Source organism: Pagrus major, chromosome 12, assembly GCF_040436345.1.
Source record: "Pagrus major chromosome 12, Pma_NU_1.0".
NCBI lineage: Eukaryota > Metazoa > Chordata > Actinopteri > Spariformes > Sparidae > Pagrus > Pagrus major.
This window is the reverse complement of record NC_133226.1, coordinates 26,099,492-26,114,386: the sequence shown is the minus strand read 5'-3', so window position 1 is coordinate 26,114,386 and position 14,895 is coordinate 26,099,492. Positions and strand designations below refer to the sequence as shown.

Sequence of the window (14,895 nt, the reverse complement as noted above, 5' to 3'; positions counted from 1 at the left end):
TCCCGAGCAGCAACAAAGTGAGAACATAAGAAAATCTCTGCAGATACGAGACACTAACGCACCTTTTCTCCCCATTCCAGCCTCCCTCTCTGTCTGTTTACGTCTCCTTACGTCTGAAATCAGTCTTGAGATGTTGGGAAGGCGGCGTGCGATGACACCAAATAAAAAATAATCCATAATTCACCTCAAATGCATCAAACTAAAGTAACGAGCCTGTTTTTGAAGCTGTGAGGAGGAGAAAGTTCAGATGTTTGTGTTCAGATGTAGAGAGGAGAAGTCAAAGAGATACTCAAGTAAAGTACAGATACCTGAAACATCTACTGAAGTGTTTAAAGTTTTAAAGTATTTGCAGTAACCCTGTTACTTCACACCTCTGCTACAGAAGGCAATACTGCTGATCTGAAAAATGCTGAATAGCGGTGCTGATAGTTGTTCTGTCCCAAACAAATACCTCAAAAAACAAAGCAAATGAGAAAAGAAAACAGAAGAAACTACATACTCAGAGACGAGGGATCAGTGCAGGGGTGGACTCCTGATATATTTGATGAATTATGGAGGCTAAAGAGGGTGTTTCACCATGTTTCCTCCACTGTAGCGGCGCCTCAGAGGGCACTTTATCATGTTTTATCTACCATAGGGGCGTCCAAGAGTACACCAGTGAATTAAAACACTTAAATTAAAATAGTACCTGCTGGAATTTGTTGAAAAATAATCAGGAGTTTGTGTATCTGCTGACACACGATGGTAAAGACTGTCTTACTCTTGTCTCCATTTTTTCTGCTTAATTTGAAACAGCCATCCTCGGACCTGACGAATATTTCCCATGACTCCTCTGACGGAGCTCGGGTCGATACCAGAAACCTAAAGATTAGTGTGTTCTGCTGTGTGTTGATGTGTGTGTGTGGGGGTGTGTGTGAGTTCGCGACCCTGTTTTAAAGCACATGTGCGAGTGTGAAGACAACAAGGGTGTGAAGCGTTCATCGTGATCTGCGTGGTATTAAGCCCGGAGAGGTCCTGTAATTAGCAGCGGGAGCGTTGCTAGAAATCATTAGACGTCTCAAAGTGCTATAAAAGTGTCTGATGTGCGAACTGAAACAGAGTAATAATAGAAGTGAGAGGACGTGAGTGGTGGTGGCACAGGGTGACACTCTCACAGCAGCCTCTAATAGGATGTGACGGATTAGCCTTCACTCCTGCAGCCTCCTATATGTGGGTGTCATTTAGGATGCCAGGATGTGAAGTCTCCGCTCCTTTTTTTAACACCACAGTCTGGGTGAATGCTCAGTTCTGATTGGCTGCAGGGTGTCACTTAACTCCTGATACATGAACACCTCTGGAAGAAGTCAGGTCGTTGTAGTGGAGAGGGCCGTCCACACCGAGAACGATGACTATAAATAAGATTGTTTTAAAAATCTTTCTAGCTTACAGTGATAGTTTGTGTCTTTTGATACAATACGGTACGGTACGGTACGATACGGTACGATACAATACATTATGATATGATACGATAAATTACAATAATGATAAGACACGATATGATACATTACAATATGATACATTACAATACGATACGATACGATACATTACAAGATGATACAATACGATATACTTTATTGTCCCTGCAGGGAAATTGGTCTTGGACTCAAATGCTGCGCACATAAATGCCTCCAGGTTACAGTAAAATAAACTATGTGTGTGTTGTATGATGTACTTATCCCTTGTCGGTGTATGACCTGCAGTAGATGACCGTCAGCTTTCCCCCTGTGTGGAGAGGCAGCGCGTAGCAAGTAGTAGGAAGTGGCAAGATGTATGTTAGCCACCTCAAATAACTCGCACCTAAAATATATATATCTGTTTAAGTGTAAACTATGTTTTAAACAGGTTTTGGCGCTTTACGCTGCCGTCAAACAGCCTTTTAGGCCCTTAACTGTACAACAGGGATAAGTGCCTCATTCAACCTCAAATTAAAAGACCCCAACTGTCCCTTTAAGTGAACAAACAAGCTGTTCTCAGAGGAAAATAAGATCCCAGAACACTGTTTAAAGCTAGAAAGGTCTGCCACATATAAAACAGTATAAACTGTGTTGTCCTTTAAGGTCAGTTTGTGTGTTCAGTTTATTCAGTCATGAAAACAAGTATTTGGTTTGTTTAGGCATAAAAAAAAAAAAAAATCATCTTTCTCTTCTGATTAACATTTCTTCTCCAAAACTACAGAGTGCACCTTTAAAAAAACACACGTCTTTGCCTGAGACGTGCTGCCAGACTCTCTTTGGCGCTGATTGTGTCTCTGAAGTTTGTTTGATGTCCTTTAAAAACGATCGTCAGGATAACTGATGTTGACTCAAACAAAAGTATGAGTGTAATTTCTCTCCAACAGAAGGCTGGACTCTCCTCCGAACTCCTCGTCTTTGAAGAATTTCATAAAAAAAATATCCTTCTGTGGGTTTTTTACGAGGGGTCGACTGATACTGATTATGGAAATCAAGCGACTGAAAACCAATATTTGGGACTGATATTCATTTCCAGCAAAAATGAGCCTTTGTGTCAAAATGTAGAAAAGCCAGTGATGTAATGAGCCTAAATATAAGTTGTATATATGATATAAGTGTGATAACAGCCTGTTGTCTTTTTCCTCTGTCAGTAAATGAGTCACTGCTATTATAACAGACAGGAATGATAAAGTACATCAGGACCTTGAAATCAAAGCTGTGTCTGTGTCTGTGTGTCTGCTGGTTGTTTCCTGGCACTCTGTGGATGGTTTCAGATATCTGGACTCTAACCATTGTTTCTGTATGTCTGTGTGATTTCAGGCTGCGTCCGACGCTCTCAGCAGTCTGGGTCATGTGTACACAGCGATCGGCGACTACCCCAACGCCCTGGCGAGCCACAAACAGTGCGTGCTGCTGGCCCGACAGACCCAGTGTCGGCTCAACGAGGCCCGGCAGCTGGGCAACATGGGCGCCGTGTACACGGCGCTGGGAGACTTCATCAACGCTGTTCAGTGTCACGAGCAGCACCTGGACATCGCAAAGGTACCGGACTACATCTTACGATCTACACACTGTAGTTGGTTTCTTTTACTTTTGCAGTTATACCTGTTCTTCCTCCGTCACCTGGGGAGAGTGACCGGGGAAAACAATGCCACTTCCTGTTTTGGTTGCGCAGTGACAGACGTGTTTTCTTTGTGCTTTAATTCGGCTGTTTTTGCTGGAAAAAATCGCCTGAATAGCGCCGTGAAGTGAGGTTTGTAGGGAAGCGATCGACACAGATGTTACAGTACAATCAGTATTTACTTCAGAATAATAGATTAAAGCTAAAAAGTTGTTTATTGCCAGTTTAACCTATAGAAAAGTGGAAACCTTGTGGATAAGTCGACGTGTTTTTTCTCAGGGTAGCTAAAAATGGGCCTGTACGACACCCAGCTGGAGTCACTTAATGAATATAAAGGCATCCAGTAATTGAGTTTAGGATTATTATGGAGAGAAGCATAATTCGTATTTCACGACTATGATAGATTCAAACAGGAGAGCTGCTGTTTTTTCGTGCTTTTTGCAGCAGCAGAATCGTCCCTGTGTGTCTCGCCCAGGTGTTTTTCTGATGCCGTTGTTTGTATTTTTTAACACGTCTGTCATTAAAGCAGAATTAATTGCATATTTCCCAGAGAACATCATGTGTATTCAGGACAGTGTCTGTGGCGCGCCGCAGTGCAGCCCTTCATGCAAATATAACGAGAACAAACACAGCGAAAGACAACGATCGGAGCACATTTCACTTTTTATGTGATTTATTTTTTTCCTTTTTTTTTTTGGATGAAGTGTAAAGTTGTAAAGGAGCCAGCCACCGCAGCCAACATCATCTCACTCTGCAGCTTCCTCTCTCATCGCACTAATTGACCATCTGTTGACAACTAGATTTGTACCAGAATAAAAGGTTCTCTAATTAAAATCTGCCGACTAACGAGAGTTTATAAGGTTGTTTTTATTCTGACAGTTTAGGTGTTTTTTGCTGCGGATTGTATCAGAGAACAATTTCCATCTGTTTGATATGTGTAGGCTTCATCTCCGCCTCTCTCTGAAATCTGTTTTGTAATGTCCTGATGCAACCGACAATGTTTAAGAGCTGGCCTAAATAAAAAATCTGAATACTCAGAAACTGACTTGCCCAAAACAAAAAGAGTAAACTGCACAGTCGTAAGCATCAGTGTAGATCTCACGGGGTCGGAGTAGATAAAACCACAGCTGAACACCTGAACATCCCTTCTGTCAGGATTGATGCTAATAAAGTGTAGCAGAGCAAAGTTAGAGATTTTAATCGAGACATATTCTGCTTCTTCCTGTTAAGTAGGTATGCTACATGACTGTTGCTACATGATTAGCATGCTCTTTTATTTAAAGGTTAAAATCGTTAATGTCATTTGTTTTGCATTACTCAGAAAGAAAATGTTTTCTTCAGGGAAGAACAGCGTTACTCAGATCTGATCCTTGAGGACCGGGGACACAGAAAATCTAAAATGTCTCTACATGCAGTGAAGTAACCACAGTGATGATTCCTAACGATGCACTGATGATGTCTCTGGCAGACTTTGGAGAACCAGCGTGAGGAGGCGCGGGCGTACAGCAACCTGGGCAGCGCCTACCACTCTCAACGGGACTTTGACAAGGCGATATCGTATCATACACGAGTGCTGGAGCTGGCACAAGAGCAGGGCGACCGAGCCATCGAGATGAGGGCGTACGCCGGGCTGGGGCACGCTGCCCGCTGCATGCAGGTGGGTTAAAATCATTTAAAGACGTATACAACTGAAGCACTGAATCACACGGGGGGTATTCTGCCATTCTGTGTGTAAATGTGACTGATAAACACGATTAATGGTTTTGTTTCCTGTCATCGTCAGGACCTGGAGAGGGCCCGTCAGTACCACCAGCACCAGCTGGAAATCGCTCAGGAGCTGCAGGACAGAGCGGCTCAGGGCCGAGCCTCCTCCAACCTGGGTAGGTTCATCGCCGCTGGACGGAGTGAATGTTAATCTGTGTGTGTTTGTTAAGTAGTGTTTGTTTAACGGTTTATATTAGAAACAAAGAGACAAGCTGCTGTTGTATTATTATTAGTTTAAAACTAATAATGTCGAGGAGAAGATGATCAAGCTGCACGTCACCCTCGAGGATAAAGAGACGACAACAAGTAGGAGGAGGGAGGTGGATTTCTTCTTCTGCACGTCGCGGAGGAGGATAAACATGTAAAAAAAAAAGAAATAATAAATAAAAAAATAGAGGGTCTGTGCATCTGCTGAATAAAAGAATAAAAAGCTTTGAGAGTCTGCAGCAGCTTTAAAAATCCTGGTTCATATGCAGTTCAATCTGTGAACCGAGCTGACAGTCTGTTGTTGTTTGAGAAGTTTGATAAAAATTCAGTACGACGGCTGAAACAACCGCAAACACACAGTCGACACAATGAACACAAACAACACAACACAAACTACCTGTTACAGCACGCATATAGACGATACGTGAAGTATTTTATGTGAGAAGGAGGCGAGTCAGAGATTTCGTAGCTCGAACAGAAACAGAGGAAGGTCCAAACCCTGCTGGATTTCTTGAAATTGAACTTTTGTTGTTGTTGTGTTTGCCCTCGGTTTTGGCTCACAGGTTCGATACCGGCTGTCCAGTCTTATTTCTGGAGCGCTTCCACCTGCTCTGCAAGTCTGCAACAAAATCCAGTGAACATTGTTGTGATAAGATATTAAACATCAGAGCGAACACAGTCAAACACAGTGCTCTCTGTGGTAAAGTTGGCTGATAAAGCACTGAATGGTGTTTTTCTGATCTGCTGCTGCGTTCTGAACCATCCGGACCTCTGAGGTTGTCAGGTTCAGGTCCGCTTTCAGTCCATAGACTCACAACTAAACATGGAGAAGCAGCGTTCGGCTATCATGCGCCACACATCTGGAACAAACTCCCAGAAACCTGCAGGTCTGCTGCGACTCTCACCTCTTTTAAATGGAGGCTGAAGACCTTTCTGTTTGCCTCGAGGCTTTGGACTGCACTGTGACCTTTATTCTTTGGTCTTGTCTCTTTTAAACCTCTTCGATTTCAGTTCCTGTTGTACTTGTTTTAATGTTTTGTTTATGGATGTCTTCCAACTTGTTTTTAATGTATTTTAATGTAATTTTATGCCCCTGTAAGCACTTTGAGTTGCATCGTGTCTGAATTGTGCTGTAGAAATAAGGCATACAACAGTCTTTATCATAAGGTACGAGGTAAGACAAAGCAATATAACACCAGTTTGACACGTCAGTTCAAAGAAATAAATATGTTTTTAATTTCAAATGTTTTTAAATGCAGGAAATAGTCGTCACTTTCTTCTTCTCTTACAGTCTGACTCCACTGACGCGTCTTTTATTTTGTCCTTTATGAATTTCATTTTCAAGAAAGCAGAAGATTTGATGCAATTTTAGATAAAAGCTGAACGCTCTGCAGAGTTTCTCCCGTTTAAACTAAAGCTGCAGAGCTGCAGAGTGTTTGTGAGCAGCAGGTCTTAACGTCACACAGACTCGATACACCGACTGGACTCTGATCAATCAGCATCGATCAGCAGCATCGAGCTCACACACACAATGGACTCTTCATTTGTTACACCAGAGCAGAAACTAAGTACAATTTGAGTTCATGCTACTTTTCAGAGGTCACTTGACAAAATCATACACATTTTAAAAAGGGATAGCTCAAATGGAGCAATCTGATTGGTTGTTAGCTGCGGTATAATCACCGTATGCAACAGTGATGGCGTCTGTATCGATGTCTCTCTTCGTCCGCATGAAGCCTCGTGACTTAGCGTCCACATGTAGCCGCACATCTTCCTGTTGTACTGGAAGAAAACATGATTGATATGAGATCAATGCAAAGATATGGATTTCGTTTCATCTCGACTTTAAGTTAATGATCTGAGTTCTTCTTCCACCGCTGCACCCAGCTGCTGTATGTTGGAGTAAAGATATGCAGTTGTAGTTTCATGAAGCTCCTAAAGCTCGTTAACCCGAAATCGTGGCGCCGGACCGTAGATCCGTGTGATGCTCCACCTCTCCCGTCACCTTATCTGTCTTCTGAGGGCCTCTCACATGACTGCAGCACTGCCTCTCTGGCCAATCAGCTCTCATGTTTTATTAATCAGGTTTTGTTTTTCTGCGGCCGTAGTGATATCTGAGAGAGCCGGCGAACCTGACGCCACCGCTGACTGGACAGCTCCACCACCCTGTGTGTGTGTGTGTGTGTGTGTGTGTGTGTGTGTGTGTGTGTGTGTGTGTGTGTGTGTGTGTGACACAGGTAATACGAGCACTGCTTCAGTCGCTCTGAACACCTCATGTCTTCTGCATCGAGTACAATCAGACATGAAGTCGTCTGTTGTTTTGTGCTGTTTCCTCCTCAGTGTGTGTCGCTGCAGTCTGAACACACACACACACACACACACACACACACACACACACACACACACACACACACACTCCCGTGTTCACTGCCTGTTATTTGAAATAATCAGAGTGAGGCTCTCGGCTCACAGTGGAGCTTTGATGTGTGACTAATAGGCTATTGCTGAAGTCGCTGACACCCTCCTGACAGACGAGATACAGTCTGCGGTTCAGATCAATGATTCACATCATCATTTATGGATGATACTTTTCTCTGACGCTGAATGCTGACTTGACAACCCTTCATTCTCCTCGCCTCCTTTCTTTCCTCCTTCCCTCCTCTCCTACCATCCCTTACATCCTCCTACTCGCCTCTCATTTCCATCACCATATGCTCTCTCCTCTTTTCTTCTCTTTTTTTGGTTTCATCTTCCTCCCTTGTGTCCTCTTCTCATCTCCTCTCTTGTTTCCTCCTGTCCTTTCCTCCCATGTTTCCCACTCTTCTTCACTTCCTTGTTTCCTTCTCTCTTGTTTCCTCCTGTCCTTTCCTCACATATGTCCTCTCTTCTTCTCTCCTTCTGACCCTTTTTCCTCTTCTCTCACCCTCTCCTCTTATTTCCACCATTTTTTCCTCCTCTCCTCACTTCTTTTATATTATCCTCTCCTCTTCTCTCCTCTATTGGTTTCATCTCTGATGAGATTGAACCAAGTTGTCTGCCGTAAAACCAAAACAATGAGCTGAAAGTCACTGAATCATCTCTCAGAGCTGCAGCTGGGCGGTAATTCTCTGTTGCTTTGTTTCCATCAGCATCATTTTTTGTCATTAGTGCATCATAACAACAGAATAAGACAAAACCAGAGCTGCTTGATGCTCGCGTCGGCCACACCCAGCTTCGTTAATCGATGACCGAGCTTTTGCTTCACTGTGGTGAAGAGTCGAGCTCAGATCACCGCTCCCCTCCTCTAATTCGCTCCGTGCTGTTTCGGACGAATGCCCCGTCATCAGATCTCAACTAATTCTCCACACCTCTAATCCTCACAGCCCTGCGGCCTCCTCCACGTCGGGGAATCCCACCGCAGATAGCTGGCACCCGAACGCCTCGCACAAGTGTGTGTTGTGCCTTGAAGGAGCTCCTGTATCTGTGTCTGCACATGCTCACGCCGGTGTTAGCAGAGTTTAAGAGGAGGGCTGTAACTGTAACCAGCTCTTCCAGCCAACTCTGCAGGCTCCTCTGTAATCCTCTTAGAGCGAGACCCCGACGAACGAGGTCTCCATGTCCTTATCAGCAGCCTCCTCCTCCTCCTCCTCCTCCTCCTCCTCCTCGTCTTCTTCACGTAACCCTGCTTCCTACATATTCCAGACGAGGCTGAGTGAGGCCAAAAACACAGCGTGCTGAGAGGCATCGCTTTTTTTCTCTGCTGCAGTTCAATGGTTCAAGCTTTTATATTCTGCTCCTGACTCAACTACAGTCTGACTTCAGGAGCAAAATGAGCCTTTATTAGAGCTTTATTAAAGGTTTATTAGAGCTTTATTAAAGGTTTATTAGAGGTTTATTAGAGGTTTATTAGAGGTTTATTAGAGCTTTATTAGAGCTTTATTAGAGGTTTATATGAGGTTTATTAGAGCTTTATATGAACTTTATTAGAGGTTTATATGAGGTTTATTAGAGCTTTATTAGAGGTTTATATGAGGTTTATTAGAGCTTTATTAGAGCTTTATAAGAGGTGTATTAGAGGTTTGTTAGAGGTTAATTAGAGGTTTGTTAGAGGTGTCACAGTCTCAACTCTTAATCAAAAATAAATCAAAATGAGCAGACAGTCTTTAGAGATCCTTTATTGATTTGTTTGTAAAGAGGGCTCACTCTGGCCAGATTCACTTTAATACAAACTGAATCATCTATCATCAGAATCAAAATCAAGATCTGTGATTCTCCCATTTTTCTTTTTTCTCTTCATCCCGCCTACTCGTGCGTGTCTGAAGGAAGAGAAAACACTTGAAAGACGACACAGCCTGGTGTGTTGAAGATGTTGGGTTTATTTCCTTTATCAGAGATCCTTTGTTGATTTGTTTGTGACGAGGGCTCACTCTGGACAGATTTCTTGTGTTGTTTATTGTTGAATCACTGAATGGTGGTATTTATTTTGTTGAATCTTTATTTTTGGTAAATATTATTTGAACTTGTCTAACCCAAACCTGCAAAAAGCCACCAGGATAAAGTCAAGCTGTTGTTGTAAAGTGTCCTTTACAACTTCAGTAGTCTGACGATGGCAGAAACAAAGTCAAAAGTCAAATCAGAGCATGGATTTGGAGAAATGTGACCCCCTCAACATGTATACACAGAAACCACACACTGTGTCTTATGTACTTAAAGTGGCGTTTATAAAAGCAGAGTATTCAGTGAGACTGTGTTTGCTCCTCGTGAATACTTTAAGTCATTCACACGGTTTCCTGCAGTGAGACACAATCAAATATGCATCATTATTCTCTTTGGATGTGAGCCAGTTACACAGCGTGGATGAGGGTTTTTTTTACTGTTGCACACTCATCCATAATACGCCAATTAAAGACGTTATCATTAATTCAGTTTTACTTAATTGCTTTTGTTCACCCAGTTTTATTTTTTCTTTAGTTGATTTAAATTCGACATCAGTTTTATTTTCTGTGTTTTTGCTCTGCGAGTTCTTCATCATCATCGATTACATTTCTGAAGTTTGATGCCGGTGATGATGAGACATCACACACGACGCTGCTTTACTGACGCAGTCCTGATGAAATATTGAATTCGTGCAAGTATGGATGCTATAAACAGCCTTTTGTAATGGCTCTGTGCTGCTCGGATTCTTTGTCAATACAACACAAACATTGAAATCATTCTGCTCTTTAAGGCTTTCATATGCATTTAGATCAAACGGTCGTCTTTGTCGATGGATTGCAGACTGTGGGTGTAGAAACCAGGCGTGTGAACGCACGTCTGTATTCGTCTTTCTGCTTTTGTGTGAGGTTTAATCCTTTTCATGCGACCTCGGACAGAACCAACAGAAGAACTGGTCTAAAACAGTCACTTCTACGTATTTTAATTATATTTACATTTTCTATTTAATTCTGTTTTATAAGTTCAAAGTGAATCATGTTGAGTCAATGTGAATAACTTTAACAGTCTGATTGAATTACGTAACAACATCGTCATTCCTTATTTATCATCATCATCATATCCTGGTTCACTTCAAACCCACCAACACGCTGAGGCTGAAACTTGTCCATCCTAAGGACAACACACCCAGACATCAACAGAGTAATGTAGTTTATGGACTGCACAGATTTGTGCATCAGAGAGACAAAACGACCTCTCCATAAACGAATGGCACAACACAGGAGGGCCAACTCCTCAGGTCCAGACCCTGCTGTCCACTTACATCTGCAGGAGACAAATCAGTCCTCTGAGGACAACAATGTGAACGTCTTGGCCATTTTGTTGAACACTGCGAACAAATAGTTTAATTTATAAACATACACAATAATTTAACAGGAGGAAAATGTGCATTTTATTAGGGACTTTTTTCAGCTGCGGATGAATCCACATTTGATGCTCTAGTGAGTATTTGGGAGCAGAGTACAGTGTGTGTGTGTGTGTGTGTGCGTGTGTGTGTGTGTGTGTGTGTTCATAATGCAGAACATGTCAGCCTGTGTAGCAGTGATGTGTTTGACAGTATTTCATCAGAGGGATCAGATCGCTGTTGGTTTCAGTCTTGTCGTTGGATTTGTCGACGGTAATAAAAATACACGCCTCTCCACTGTAACACAACAGAGCTGGAAATGTGCCAGAGACTCTGAGTTAACACTGAGTGAATCAGACCGTCCTCTCTCTTCACAGTCTGACATGGAGGCCACATGTAACCTCTTCCATCTGGTGTCTCGACACCCCCCGTATCCCTGTTTCCCCTCTCGTAACCCCGCCTCTCCGTCCTCCTGCATCTGATATATATCTATATATATATCTACAGTCTCAGCAGTAAGGTTTAATACAGTGCAGCATTTTAAAATGCAGTTAAAAAATGTTAGTGACTCATTTTTTTAGCGTAGATGAGAGCATCAGTGACTTGTTTTAGGAACATTTAGATAAACACATTTACATCACAGCACAAGGAGAATACTTTGAATAATAACATAGTTGTTCTTTTTAAGCACTTTCATGGTTCAAAGTAATATTTTCAGCTAATTCTGAAATCATAACATCGTGTAGCTGGAAGCCTTTCAAGCTTTGTTTTCCTCTACATGTTGTATCGAGGGTTAAGTCTGTGCGATGTTCTGTCTGTTGAGATCAGGTGATTACAAAGTCAGAAATTCTTGCAGAGAGACGCGACAAATACAGCGATTTCATGATGTGGATGATGTCATCAGGAAGGAGTCGCTACAGGGACCGTCTTCCAGAAACAAGAACGTAAAACAAACCATCCGAAGTAATGTGTACGATCATTGTCTGTCTTGTACTGAAGCCCTGAGGGTCCATTTTCTAAGTGTGATTTAAATGATAAATCTCCTGTGTAGGAGAGAGTGAAAAAGGGTTTTGCCAGGATAATCTTTCTAAGTCCCTTAAAAAAAATTTCATCTGTGAAAACAGGCAAAAAAATATCCGCAAATAATTATTTTTTTATTTAAAATAATCTCCTGAACTTTCCTGAAACTGCCATTTTGTCGTGCTATCCCAATGTAAACTTTTCTTTGCTTGCATGTGCACAAGATACTTTAAAAACACGACATCACAGTCAAAAACAGTGCACTCTGGCTCGCTTGTTGTCAACTCTGTGAGCTGACTGAAGACTTGTTACTCAGGCTAACTGGCTCCACGCTGTCAGGGTTTCCTACATGGATCAACTGGCGATGATATTTAGATGTCGGCCTGTTTTTAGATACTTTTAGAATGACATGCATGTAGCCAACAAGACTTTAAACATTAAAAAGTAAGCTGTAGAGGTTTGAGAGGTAAATCTGCCACAGTTGTTGTTTTAATCCGCGCCCCGCTGACATGGAAAGCTTGGCAGACATGGCAACAGAAGGCTAACGGAGGAGGGCAGACCTGTAGTGAAGGGTCAGTCGGCCTCACGTCCTGAAAGATGACATGAACAGCAGCATCAGCAGCAGAAAATAACAGAAGGTGTAAAACTGATTGCTTGATAGCTGGATCAGTGCATGTAGACGTTTATCTGCTGTATCTCCTGTTTATCTAGTTGTGTCTGCTCTGATTTGGACCAGGATAACACAGTTAAGGTGTTTACACGAGAGCAGCAATATTCAGCCTCCATCTTGTTATAATCAAGTGATTAGCATGCATGTAAACACAGGGAAGATAAAGGTTTCCCTGTGAACTGTTTTTTTTTGTCCCTCTCTCTCTATAATGTCCTGAGCTTCCTTTAACCTGCATCCTCTCGTCTCTCGTCCAGCTGCCTCTGTAAACTGAGTTGTTGATGGTTGAGAAGACGGATCATCACATATAAAGTTGGGACGCTGTCTTTGGGACTGAAGTTTTTCATTTCACGTTCCCAGGACAGAGCGACAGAAGACGTCTGTGTGACTCTCCTCTGAATCTCTGCGTCTGCACTAATGAAGTTTGAGGATCCGTAGGAGCAGATATTATTAGATTTGTTGAATTTCCTGCAGTAGCTTTTTAATTATTAACTGCTCTGCACTCGTGTGTTCTGCAGGGTTATGAAAGCACGTGTGCATACATGTTCACAAACACACACACACACATATGTTTCATTGGTTCATTGTGTATTTATATCTCTGTGCATCATTTTGGGAATTGACCCTGTTCATGGTAACGTGCAGCGAGCTGTTTGATGTTCACCGCTCATCAGACTGATGTTGGATGAATTAACCAGCAGAGCTGCAGAGTTGAGAGTTGGGTGTGAGTCAGGCTTGAAGTCTCAATCGGCCTGAAAATCACTCTGCTAACGGACTTAAAGGAACAGTTCACCCCAAAAATGAAAATTCACCTTCATGCTGATGGAAAGTCAGGTGAAGTTTCGTCTTCAATGTAGCTGTGAAGCTAAAAACGTTAGCGTGTACACTTTAAAACTGGACTTGGCCTTGTCTCAAAAGACTGTAAAACAACTCTGCTAATCACTCAGCTCATCCCTCTGTGTTTCTCATCAGCATCTTTGTGTTCCCTCTTCTCTTCTCAGGCATCATCCACCAGATGAAGGGAGAGTACGATGCAGCACTGAAGCTCCACAAAGCCCACCTGTCCTTCGCCCAGGAGCTGAGTGACTACGCCGCCCAGGGGAGGGCCTACGGCAACATGGGCAACGCGTATCATGCCCTGGGCATCTACGACCAAGCTGTCCGGTACCACCGACAAGAGCTGCAGATCTCACTGGAGGTGAGTTCCTGCTGTCTTCACGGGCAACATGTAGACGCCAGTGTGGAAAAACAGAAGTGTGAAATCTGTCTGTGTTTCAGGTGAACGATCGTCCCTCCCAGGCCTCCACACATGGGAACCTGGCCGTGGCCTACCAGGCGCTGGGTGCTCACGATCGAGCTCTGCAACACTACCTGCACCACCTGACCATCGCACGAGAGCTCCGAGACACTCAGAGCGAAGCCAGATCGCTAGGCAAGACGGACGAGAGAGATGCATTCAGGGCAGAGAAGCAGGAATCGACTGATTCAAAAACTTTAACACTCTTCTAATCTTCTCCTTTGCAGCAAACTTGGGAAACTTCCACAGTTGGAGAGGTGAATACGCTCAGGCGTTGCCCTACTACCAGCAGTACCTGGCTCTGGCTCCGGGCCTGCAGGACCTGGAGGGAGAAGGAAAGGTTTGCCACAACCTCGGCTACGCTCACTACTGCCTGGGACAGTACAGAGACGCTGTCAGGTCAGAGGCTGAATCCATCTCACACAAACAACACAAACTTTATATGATTTTAAGTGTTTTTCAAAGACAAATGGCTGGTTTCTCCTTGTTAAAAACCTCTCAATCTGCCAGACAAACACATCAAACTTTATTTTGTATAGTAATGGAGATTACAAACTTTCATCCATTTCTCAGGTATTATGAGCAGGACCTGGCCTTGGCGAAGGACCTCCAAGACAAATTAGCCCAGGCCAAAGCCTACTGTAACCTGGGTCTGGCCCACAAAGCACTGGGGGAGTACAGCAAGGCAGAGGAGTGTCAGAGATACCTGCTGTCTCTGGCACAAGCCCTGGATAACACACAGGTCACCTGCTGCCGCTGCGTTCACACAATTAACTGTTCAAACTTCTCTTTCACACCGGAAGCGGTTGTTAATCAAGTGATCATATTTGTCTGCAGGCGGTCTTCAGGGCCTTCGGGAACCTCGGGGACGTGTGTGTGAGTCGGGGAGATCTTCCAGGAGCTGTGAGGTTCTACCAGCAGCAGTTATCTTTGGCTCAGAAGGTCCACGATCAGAAGATGGAGGCCGATGCTTACTCAGCGCTCGGATCAGTTCACAGGTCAGAGAGATTTTCA

General features: G+C 43.3%; 1 protein-coding gene across 1 annotated transcript in view; it reads left to right on the top strand.

Moving 5' to 3' along the window:
• The window catches only part of ttc28 (tetratricopeptide repeat domain 28), a 113,101-nt gene that overhangs the window by 77,511 nt on the left and 20,695 nt on the right, over window positions 1-14,895 (top strand). Inside the window, exons 6-13 of the mRNA XM_073478525.1 lie at window positions 2,811-3,032; window positions 4,580-4,768; window positions 4,895-4,991; window positions 13,586-13,782; window positions 13,863-14,016; window positions 14,109-14,280; window positions 14,455-14,623; window positions 14,719-14,879. Coding sequence (XP_073334626.1) covers window positions 2,811-3,032; window positions 4,580-4,768; window positions 4,895-4,991; window positions 13,586-13,782; window positions 13,863-14,016; window positions 14,109-14,280; window positions 14,455-14,623; window positions 14,719-14,879 — 1,361 coding nt within the window. The remainder of the gene's footprint in view (window positions 1-2,810; window positions 3,033-4,579; window positions 4,769-4,894; window positions 4,992-13,585; window positions 13,783-13,862; window positions 14,017-14,108; window positions 14,281-14,454; window positions 14,624-14,718; window positions 14,880-14,895) is intronic.